The sequence below is a fragment of the Porites lutea genome, chromosome 4, assembly GCF_958299795.1.
Source record: "Porites lutea chromosome 4, jaPorLute2.1, whole genome shotgun sequence".
In the NCBI taxonomy this organism is placed as follows: domain Eukaryota; kingdom Metazoa; phylum Cnidaria; class Anthozoa; order Scleractinia; family Poritidae; genus Porites; species Porites lutea.
The window spans coordinates 17,870,220-17,882,204 of record NC_133204.1 but is presented as its reverse complement, the minus strand read 5'-3'; the positions used below and the strand labels follow the sequence as shown (position 1 = coordinate 17,882,204).

The 11,985-nt window shown below is 37.7% G+C and overlaps 1 protein-coding gene across 1 annotated transcript; it reads right to left on the bottom strand.

Moving 5' to 3' along the window:
• Nucleotides 1-701: 701 nt before the first annotated feature.
• LOC140934984 (adenosine receptor A2a-like) lies at nucleotides 702-2,832 on the bottom strand. Its single transcript, XM_073384537.1, has one exon. It carries the CDS (start codon nucleotides 2,727-2,729, stop codon nucleotides 1,719-1,721), a length of 1,011 nt encoding a protein of 336 aa, XP_073240638.1. The 5' UTR covers nucleotides 2,730-2,832; the 3' UTR covers nucleotides 702-1,718.
• Nucleotides 2,833-11,985: the final 9,153 nt, after the last annotated feature.

Below are 11,985 nucleotides of genomic sequence, written 5' to 3'. Positions count from 1 at the left end.
CGCAGTCTGCGTTTTACACTGACCGTTTGCCTAAATATTTAATGCAAGAATTGGAACTTATACAGAAGAGAGTAATGTCCATCATCTGCCCCGGTGTTAACTATCATGAGGCTTTTGTTATTATGAACTTTAAGGAATTAGCAACCCACCATGACAAAACATTTGAGTCACTTTTTCACACAATTGTAAACGACAACAATCACCGTCTTTATAAGTTATAACGTGCACAGCACGAATCTATACTTATTCATTAAGGCGCGAGCGACCTTTTAACATGCCACGTTTTAAAACAGACCGTTTTAAGAATAGTTTTTATCTTTTCATGTCTTTAAAAAGCAACTAACTTATAGGTTAGAGTTTTTGAATTTCATATTTCGATAACCTTTTTTAGCATCTCATCGCTTGTTAGCTTTTTTATTCCTTTCAATTAAGATAGATAAGATAATGTTTAGATCTATAATTTTATTTTTGTAACGTAAATACGCAATTCAGTTTTCAAACTGCTATGTATCTATGAATTGATAAACTTCAAAATACTTAACGCCGCGGTACCAATTTCGTGAAAAAGTGGTGTTGAAAAGGTTACAATGGTGTGTGATATTTCTTTTTTTGCCGACGACCTTTTATGGAGGGATAATTTAAGTTCTGATTATCGCGAGACTTCGCGTGAGAATTAAGGGCAACAACAGCTAACTGCAGAGTAAGTTTTATTAACTTTTATTAAGTATTTTCTCCACTTTTAGGATCGTAATTTTACATCATACAAACACTGTAGTTTTTCAGAAATCGTACTGTGGTATGTATTGTCACAGGGCCTGGTTACCCGTGGCTTTACCAAATCTCTCGCGAAAAAGACAGCGCGCGCGATGGAGTGCACATTCCAGTTACTAAGACCTGAAGCATTCTGTCAATTTTAGTGTCATATTAATTATTTCTGACATCATAGCCAATTGGACTATAAAAGTTGGTTTTTGCTATGATAAATATATAAATATATGTAAAAAGTTTAAATCTATATAAAAAAGCATATACCAATGGCCTTTTGCGTGTCAAGGCAAGATGAGCAAAATTCATTTCGTTTACGAACATTCTTTACATTAGCACTCTTTGCGTAAGAGCATTCTTGTAAAAACAACTATCGTGGGAATTTATTTCAGTACCAAAAAAAAGCTTCGCTTATTACGATTTTCGAAACGAGGTTCAATGGTGCAATTTGCTTCTGTGACGCAAACATGCATTTAAGTTAGGGCTATTGTACTGACGGTACTATATATAGTTCCTTTGGTAAATTTCAAGAATTTGTTATATAGATGAGGGAAAAATTAAAAGTCTCAGTGGTCTATTGTCATCGGGTTTTAAAACAGAGATTTTGGTCTTAACAGGGCAATTAGGCTCCTTTAGTTCCAAAGTTTGATAAAGCTATTTACCAGATAAATCTCTATTCAGTGGATAATGCAATTGGTTTCCCTAATACTCAGTATCCGCTGGAGAGTGATTTAGCCGTCGGATGGCGCTATCCGACGTTTAAACAAACGGGCCTTGGATTTTAACGCGTCACCTTAATAACCAACTTTAGATCAACCTACTACCTTCAGATAGCTATACTACACTTCTCCTCTATAAAATGCGTGGACCCTTGAAGTCACACTGACTAGCATTTTCGTTTATTATGTTCTGTGAACAAGAAGACTTACTGGACAGGAACTTCCTTTAATTTTTTACTGGAGTTTTGTATTTTTAACCTCTTCACTGCTGTTCTTGTTTGTTTGAGCCTTACCTTTCCAAGCTCTTTTCTTCCAAAAGTATTTGAATGTTTCCTTGTATCTTGGAAGCCGCCATGAATATAATATTGGATTCAAGCCCGAGTTTGCGTAAGTTAAACTGCCCGAAAATCCAAAGAAAATCATAAGCAAAGCCAAATGAGGGTGGCATGGTTTACACAAATATATCAATAGTTGAACTATAAACCAGGGCATGTAGCAAATAAGAAATGCACAGATGACGATTCTTATTGCTTTGAAGAGCCTTTTTTCTCTCTGGAGGATAACGAGAAGACTGTTTGGAGAATGAATTGGTTTATTCATTCTTGTTTTTGAATACCTACGTAATCGAATCGTGATCACCGTGTACATTATGAGCATGCTTACAAGGATGGAGAGAAGTTGCACATTGTAGACAGCTCCCATTATGGCAAAATGATCCCTCAGCATCAGGAATGAACACCCAAATGCCAAAAAATAGATCCAGCAAACACAACTTGCAATAACTGCTCGTTTATTTGTTATTATAACACGGTACTGGAGCGGTTTAACCACGGCGAAAAGTCTATCCACTGTTAACAGGAACATGTGGCCAAAGCTGACATTCACCGAAAACACGTTTATGGCAAAAATTACGGAGAGGTCAAAAGGCGATGTTCCTTTTTCAAATATTACCCAGCCCCAATACGCCGTGATTGGACAAACAACAAGCCCAACCGAAAGATCAGCGAGAGCCATGGAGACCAAAATGAAATTTGATGGTGATGATCGAAGTTTCTTTAGCGGATCTTTCCAAACTGCCAGCAAGACAAGCAAATTGCCAAGCACTATTATGGGCGCCATGACTATCGAGAGAACAGAACTGGTAGCCGACAGAGGCTTGACATTCTCTAAATGTAGCCATGCATCTTGTAAAGCTTTCTCGCTTGTTATGTTCCAAAAATTGTAATGACCGACGACGGCCGCCATTAGAAGTGGTCAGAAGCTACTTTTTTACGTCCGCTGACCTCACTTTTTTCTTGTGGATGTGATCTCAGCCTACACTGTACACTGTCTTCTGAGCAACATTTACTCCTTCCCTAGAACTATTCGACTTTCGCGTGAAAATACTTGATGCAAGTTGAATGATTTACATTTCAATTTAAAAAAAGATTATTGATATTGACCGTCTTCATTGTATTGTAGGTTGGGCAGGAAGAACTCAGAACGAGCTTCTTAATTGGCTAAAGAGACAATAAATGAATGACCCAAGCAAACTCACTAGCCCCAGAACAGTAGCAGGCCTGTTTTAAAGGCCAATTAAAAGTCTTTGTGGCTCCAGCCTTTGATGGTCTTGCATCTGACTTCAAGTTTAAAAATCAAAGCACTACTTTTCGTCCACTTGTGATCGATTTTGTGTTGTTGTTTTGCTTTGTCATCTTTTTCGTTACCCTTAGGATTGCGACTCAGCCAGTAGCGGAAAGAGCTCTCTTCCTCTCTGTCTCTCTAAACGTAATAAGTATAATGAATTTTCAAACTAACCCGTAACAGATATTATATTGTTAATGCTTCAGATATATTGCTCTTTGGTTTTTTGTTCTCATGCTTTCAATTATTGGCCTTAATACACACAAAAAGCTCACTGGTAATAGTTACACACAAGAAAAAAGATGAACAATTGTTATAAAGTATTGCATTAAAGCTTTTGAATCCTTAAGCTGTTTTCGTGTGTGGGATTTTAATCCCAATAACAACACAAAGGAAATAACTTCACTGAACTGGAAAACCACCAGTGATCCACGTGACTGAAGCTATCAAAATTTTCAAATCAACTTTCAATAAACATCAATTTCTCGACCACAATTTCGAATGATAACCCTCAGAAAATTTAACAAGATAGAACAAGGGGAAGCTAATAAGTACGGTAAAATCACGTTCCAGTTAGGGTGTGAGTAGCAAAAAGACACTTACAAAATATACGCACAGCCTGTGACCAAAATCCTGAGTAAAGAAATGACCGAAGTGTGCAGTGTATAATTTTGGTGCTCATGTATTCAGTGAAAGTTAAAGATCGAGTCACGTTTACTATGCAAATGAACAACATTCTCGCATGTTCGAGACATGCGTCAGTAATAGCGTAAGAGCCGATAAACGTCATTAACAGTTAAAAACCAGCCTGATCTGTTACTGACCCATGTTATTTTAACGCATAGCACACATGATCACCGATTTCTTAGGCACCAGAATAAATAAACGCTGGGTAATTCTTGAACTACAAGAGTTACAGTGTATCTTATATTGGTGGGAAAAGGGAAGACTAAAAAGTCACATATTTTATTTATAAAGGATTTAGTTTTATCGTTTGCCTCACGATTGTCACTTTGATATTGATCGCGACGTTTCGACCACATTGTGCGGTCGAAACGTCGATCTCAATATCAAAGAGACAATCGTGAGACAAACGATCAAACTAAACCCTTTATACACATTATCCACGATGATTAATATCTTCATGACATATTTTATCCACTTCTACCTTTCAGCAGTTATTGCATAAATTAAGTTTGTAATTTATCAGATAATATATATTTTATCGTTTCCACTCAAGAACTTAATTGCCCTTTGCTTTATTTCAGACATTGTTCGCCACTGAATCTTTGGGCACAAAATTAAGACAAAGCGGACAAGCGGACTAAAAAAGTTACCTTTATATTCGTTTTTATTGTGCTAATAATGCATGACTTGAAAACGGACAATTCAAAACAAGAGCGTTGATGCAAGGAAAACAGAGTCGATATAGCATTGATACCAAGTACTCTATGAGAACTGGAAAATTCGAAGCACGGATTGATTGGGTGTATAATTATTTTAGTATATATCAAATACTGTGCAGTATTGTGTTGCTTACGCTCAGCCGCCGAAGCTACGGGAGAATCAATAGTAATAATTAAAGTCCAAGTATCACGCCTTTATTTTCAAAAGTTTACTTTGTAAATTAAAAGCATTTTTAAAGATAATAAAGGGCATTTCTTGCTTCAAGATATCGATTTAGTAACTTTGATTTAACAAGAAAATTCTTCCATTTTGCGTCATGACGTCCAAATGTGCTAGGAATAAAAAAAAATGGCAAACCAGTTGCCGGCGAGTGCCTCACGTGATGTTCTTACCACAATTGGACGCTTTCTGTAGTGTGTTGCTGAAGCAAAGCAAAATGGAATCTATTTTTAAGAGAAATTGTCTGCTCGAAGATTTGAGCCACTTTTCGTTTGGGCTTCGTTTTTGCTTTTTTTGTTACTGTAAACTGAGTGCGCGTGAACTCTTTAGCTACTGAGTGCGGTTCTTATACCAAAATAGCTAACTAAGCTGCCACGCTGCTGTCTCAGCAGAGTGAACTCAATAACTGTATATTGCCTATATTAATCATTGACGTCAATAAGTATATATTTACCCGCATGGTCCAAATATGATCAGCGCCCACTGGTTTTGGAAAATTAGCCAGGGGAATTAAAAGCCAATCAAAAACGGTGAAACATTTTGAATGAATAAGACTTCTTTACAATGCTTTTTTTCTCTTTACTTATGCCCTTGCTTAGTAGTTAGTTTTTGTAATTTACGGCTGAAAATGAGAAACTTTCCTATTCTCTTTCCTGTTCTTTTTTTTTGTGGACAAGTCAACCACTGTCATCAAAAGTTAAATTGTTCACAAGTGCACATGACCACACCCCGCACCTAATTATAACTACAGTCAGTTCGGTAAAACCCGGGGGTGGTGCACTCAAGAAATATTAGATGTACCTCCGAGGCCTTCAAGCTTAGACCCTTTTTTGGACCAAAGTTCTTCATTTCGCTTTTCTGTTTAAGACGCGACACTTTATTTCATGACCCTGCTGATTAATTTTTTTTCGCACAGAGAGTGAGGTAATTTTTAAACTATCGCCATTAAATTAAGTTTTTGAAATTATAATAACAATAGTAATAATAATAATATAATAATAATAATAACAATACCCGAAATGTAGACGACTTATTGCCAACAACCTTAGAGTGCTGTTAAAACAGTCAACTCTTGTTTCACAGAGACTCTTACAAGAAGGATGCCTTCCTAGAGAAAAAAAACTGAGAGTTGAATAATAAAATTGATAATTGCTTTCTTTTAAGCTCTGTTATAATGAAAACTTTATGTAACAGAATCCACGGATTCGTCACAACGGTGTCTGTCATCAGTACAGATAGTTCGCTGTAATTACATATTTCTAACCTTTATACTTTTATCTGCCAAAAGCGGCCAAAGTCATCATTCGACAAAATTTCTAATTTTGTTTTCTAAAATGTTAATAAAACAATAGTACGAGGTGAAGTTACCGCAAAAGAGTTTTCATTTCAATAGCCACACTACAGGATTTCAACCAATCAGAAGCACTACACACACCTGAGTAGCGACACCTCATCAGTATGGAATTTCTGCGCTCGTTCCTCAGAATTCAATTGGCGGGAAAACCGCTTGATGGCGCTGCGAAACGTCGGCTTATTTCTCACGATAAGAAACAGCTGGAACATAAGTTACATTTTGGCACTTTTTATAGCAGCGCTTTGCTCTGAGTATATAAACAATACATCTACTAAACAATAGTTTTAAATAATTTGTTCTTAATTAAACCATTGGTTACCCGGCACTGTTTAATGAAAAAAGGGTAGCATTAAGACCTAAAACTGAGTTTGTTTGGTTGCAAACTTTCAGGACGAAAAGGCCGTGCACATATTTTGGTAACTGTAATTAAATCGTCGAGTTTGTTTTCAGTAAACGGTCATAAGTTATTAAACAACAAACGTCAGGTTAATTTGTCTTTAAACACCTTTCTTGACTGTTAACATGTATTATTGCCTAATAATTCAGACATGCAATTTGCTTTTCTTGCCTTTATCCCGATAAAAACACACTTTTGGGTCATCAAGTTGCTGTTGTTATTGTTTTTGTTTGTTAGGAAAGTAAGTCTGTATAAAATCATGTCATATTTTGGTAATTATAAGGATATCGCGTTGCCTTCAATGAAAGGACATAAAACCTATGTAACTTAAAAAATACATTTTTCATTGTCTTTAAACGCTTTTCATTGCTATCTGAAAATTCTATATTTCCAGTTCAATTTTCTTTAAAATAGACTAAGGAATATAGCTTTAAACCTCAGTGTGTCCTCAGCAAAATCCTTTTATAATGTAATGATTGGCCCATACTTTTGCATTTTGTTTATATGTATGCCAGGTTGATTGAAAGACATAACTGGTATCTGGACGAAAGCACCTACTGAAGCACGCAACGAAATTTGCGTTTGAGAAAAAAAAAACAAAATGAGAAAAATTTAATTCGTGATTTTTTTTGCTGATCTTGACAGTTTTCCTGTCGGCAGCGCGATTTTTTTTTTTTTTTTTTTTTCGCCACATTGAAAAAATCCTATGAATTGATTTGTGGAGCTGTTTCATGCTGATGAATGTCGTTCATTAAGAAAACTAACATTGCCTTGTTATGATAATTTTTTATTGTTTTCTTTTCATTCTTGTGCTTGAAAACTTTTGTTTTGAGTGTTATAGCCAGTGTTATTTTCACTCTAATACAATAAGCAAGTAAAAGGCGTCACCTCTCTTGGATTCTTCAATAATTAACGGCAAAATATTCTCGTGCGAACACTTCGGTATTGTAATAGAAATGGAGCGTTTTCACATAACGTCACAGCGGCAATATTGTTGTTCCACAACTCAAGTAGATTAAAACCTGAGACTAAGGGGTTTACCTGTGGAAAATGATTTATTGGCTATAACTTTGGCATAGATGATGGCGCTGAATCAAAATTTGGCACACTTAAAAAACTCATTGTCCTTAACATTTTAAAGTATAATTATTGTGTTGAATAAGTAACGTGATATATCAGGTGACCGTTGTGCTACAAATTGTAAACTATTGACCAATTGGTGGCCGGTTTAAGAAAACAAATCGAGCAATAACATTTTTCTAATTCATATTAAATATTTCTAACAATTCACGTTTGGAATGACCATTTTAAATGCCCAAATTTAACCCTGAATTATTTAAAACTTTAATTTCAAACTTCGTGTACATTCAGTCCAAACATAGAAAGCAAGGTAACTTTATCCTCTTTCAGAAATGCCAATTTGTTTGTCTAAACAAAGAAAATTCGCCACAATCTGGCCAATTTCCTTCAATTTCAATTTTTGGTCATGTGCCCTGTCACGTAACCATAATTAAACGTTAAGGTACAAGAAAACCTCAAGATGTACCTTTGGGGAAAAATTAATTTTGTCCTAGGTCTCCTAGCGAGAGATATTGCCAATCATTCATATGCCCCCAACACACCTTTGACCCAGGCCTTAAACCCCTTGAGAACAATGAAACGGCCGCCATGTTGATGTAACAAACCAGTCCTGTGGTAGTTGAACTCTTTTCTTATATAGATGGTTTCATTTGTTCCAATAAATTTGCAAAGATACTGACCCCGTGAGTGAAAATGCTCTATACTCCGGAATTTGAACTAACCTAGGTGCACAGGCTTACTGAGTGGCATAGTCCGTGTAGGTTTTTTTTGTGATGCAAATCTTTTTCATCATTCCGCTCCTGAACTTCATCCAGCTTGTGACTATTCGAATTTCGATCGCCCAGAGCATCTAACCAAAACCTGGTAATATCAAGCGGTGTTGTTGACCTTACCATCAGTGATCATTACCTAGTATATGTCGTCCTTAATATCAAAGCCCCTAAACAAACTCCAAACTACATCAACACAAGAAGTTTTAAGAACTATAGAGCAGGGCAATTCAGCAATGATATTGCTCATATCCCTCGGGACACCGTGGACTTAATGGAGTCAGTTGACGGGAAACTTGACGCTTTTAATGACCTATTTCTGACTTGTTTAGATAACCACGCACCAATAAAAACAGTAAAATTGAAGCGTTTACAAAACCCATCCATCACTTCTGAGATAAAGAAACTTATAAAGACAAGGAACAGACTCCACGGGAGGGCTCGGAAGAGCGGATCCCAGGAGGATTGGCAGGCGTTCATGAGTCTACGACGGGATATAATATAAAACGTAAATCTTTAAGGCAGGCAGAACACAAATGCTACAATAAACAAGTGATCGTTAACAAAGACAGCAGTGGCTCCATGTGGAAAACAATACGTCGCGCGCTCCCAAGTAAGCCTACTCGGTGTGCTCAATACACCAAAGACGCAAGCACACTGGCGAACGAATTTAATCGCTTTTTTTATTTCTGTAGCAAGTGAGTTTGCTGAACTTGCTATGTCTCACGGGTTGAATAACAGCTACTGCCCTACTAACATGATCGTGCCACATGCTGAAAACGACGTGTTTGAATTCCACCCAGTGTCCTGGGCGGAAGTACGGAAAGTGATCATGGCCTTACCTTCTAACAAGGCGCCAGGTTATGACAAGGTGCCCGTCTAGGTAATAAAGTATTGTCTTGAGTAAATCCTGCCGACAATGACTCATTTACTTTCCCGATTTTTCCACGAGCTTGCAAAAAAGGTGAAGTGCTTCCTCACCTTAAAGATGGGGATCACGAAGTAGCAAATAATAATCGGCCTATCTCTCTTCTGCCTGTGCTCTTCAAAGTAGCTGAGAGAATCTCCCTGGGTCAATTTAACAACTACTTAACCCACAAAAGCCGTCTCACTTGTCACCAAAGTGGAAACCAGATGCACCACTCGACGGAAACATTGAGCTTGCTAATAAGCGATCACATCTTCAGTGCCATGGATAAAAAGCAAATTACGGTAATGGCACTTATTGACTTGAGCAAAGCATTCGAAAGCCTATGCGATTCAACTCTCAAAAACTTTGTAAATTACAGAATTTGGGTACCTCCAACAAAGCTCTTCTATTGTTCTAAAGTTACCTTACAAACAGTCAACAGTTCACTCGCGTTGCAACTTCACTGTCAGAACCACTCACTAATACGTAGATTTAGCCAGGGCTAAAAGCGAAGATCTCGATAATATTTATAGTTCGTTCAACCAAAATATAGAATCGTGTAATGCTAAGCGGTGAAGGCAACGCCGGAGAACGGTGAAAAACAACAATAGGTCTAATAAGCAAGAAAGTAACTTTGCACGAGCAGCACACTTTTTTGTGCATTTCTTTGCCGTTGTTTTGCACGACTACAACGTGAAACCTCCAGAAACTTCTCAGTTACACTTTTAATGGGAGAAATGTCGCACGTTTTCTCGTTCACTTTTTTTCACTGCCCGTTCACTTTCACCTTGCATTTGATAGGTGGCCGCTAGCATTTTTCATTTTGTTGCCGCCGCTACAAAATTTTCATGTTGTTCTTCCAACAAAAAAATGTCTCTTTTTTATCTCTCGCTCTAGATCTCTGTCACCCTTTTTCTGGTTGAGCTGCACTGGCCTGCCGCCTACTTTCTCTTTTTCTCGGTCTTTCTCTTGCTCTATATTCCAAATTGTGGACATGACAATAATATTAATCTAAGCTTAATACTGCAGACAACACAGATACGGAAACAATTTCCGCTTTCCGTTTTCTTTTTTATTGACTCTTTAGTTGTCTCTGCTTTACAAGACGCCGGTGGCTATGCGATTTCCCGCCAAAATAACCTCGAGTTGCATTTGGGTTGCCATACCTACTGATTGAGTTATTTTACGTTGGTTTGCCTGAGATGAAGACTGACGGTCGGGCGTATGGTCACGTGATTACCAAATTTTCTCAGATGGGTACATTACTTCATTTTCTTACCCATGGTGCTCCACTGCGCGTGCTGCGCGCGCGAGAGCTCCGCCATTACACATGGGGTACCTCAGGGCTCAATTCTCGGCCCAACGTTTTTCAGCCTGTACGTGAACGATCTCTACCAGGAGTCATCAGGTTTAGTAAAATCGAATCTTATGTTGACGACACTAAGATATATTTCTCGTTTGCGTCAAAAGACATTGATTCATGTCTACGCCAAGCTGCTGAGGATTTCCAACATGCTCCAGAGTGGTGTTGCGCCAACCACCTTTTGATTAACCCTGAAAAAACCAGGTTTGTCCTATTTGGGGTGAGGCAACTTATCTACAAGTTGTCCAGTAGCATCACAGTACCTTTCCTTGGTCAAGATCTAGTACCTGTAACTTCCGCCAAGGACCTCAGCGTCACGGTTTGCTCGAACCTGACCTTCAATGACCATATCGCTTCACTATCCTCCTCTTTTTTGTCAACATTAGTTCAAATAAATAGGCTTCAACACTTGTTCTCTAAAGATGTACTCTACATAATCCTCCATTCCCTAGTATTTAGCAAATTTTTCTATTGCGCCTAACGACTGTTTTCTGTAAAATATCTGTTCTTTCGGAGAAGCAAAATACTGCCTAAAATGTTGTATTACTTGAAGACGGCTAAAAAAATCTCTGGGTGACTGTTCCAATCATGCACAGTTTTCGAAGCTTACCTAATAAATTCCCTACGATTTCCTGAAGTTTAATTTTCCACATTTCACTCCCCAGATTTGGCTACTTTTCGTAGTAGAAAGGAAACCTGAAATTTTCGAATTCAAAAATGCCATGAAGAGAGGAATTAGGAAAATTCTCAGTTTCGTAATATGTAAAATTGCATGTAACATTGTCGCGAAAGTAATACTGAAGCCCTGGCTAATAATTTCGAAAAGATTGAAGTTGCCCTACTATGACCGAGCAGATGCAAATTTTATAGGACCGCTGAGAATGCATTTCAAGAGAACTAAAAGTACTCTGGATAGCCTAATGTATTTAGGAGGAAACCGTCGTTGCGTGCCCCTGCGTATTGCAATGTATTGCACTAAAGTGGGTCAATAAGACACTGTCTGACGGTATCCTATTAAGCCAACACTGCTACCCCAAGAATGCTATTTAATGACCGATTTTTTACCGCTTTAATCCATCTCTTCAAAAAGGATCAGTCTCGTGGGCCCGGGCCTACGCTTTTTTTTTTCACCCCTCCGACTTTTCACCGAAGTATGACTCGTAAATTTTGGAAGACACTTAAAATTTCTTACGAAATACTTTCGAGTCTGTAAATAACAAACAAGCAGCAAGATTAAATCTCCTAACGTTAAAGAACCATTGAATTGTAAGGAACATGATGTCAACCGTACAGGAAATTGCATTTTCATTTTCTTTCTCAGCTAGGCGGCAGCACCAATTTTAGGAGACATTAAAAGAAACAACTGAAAGTCAAGAGC

Coding starts and splice junctions, on each gene's coding strand:
- LOC140934984 (XM_073384537.1), bottom strand. CDS start 2,729: ATGGCGGCCGTCGTCGGTCATTACAATTTTTGGAACATAACAAGCGAG.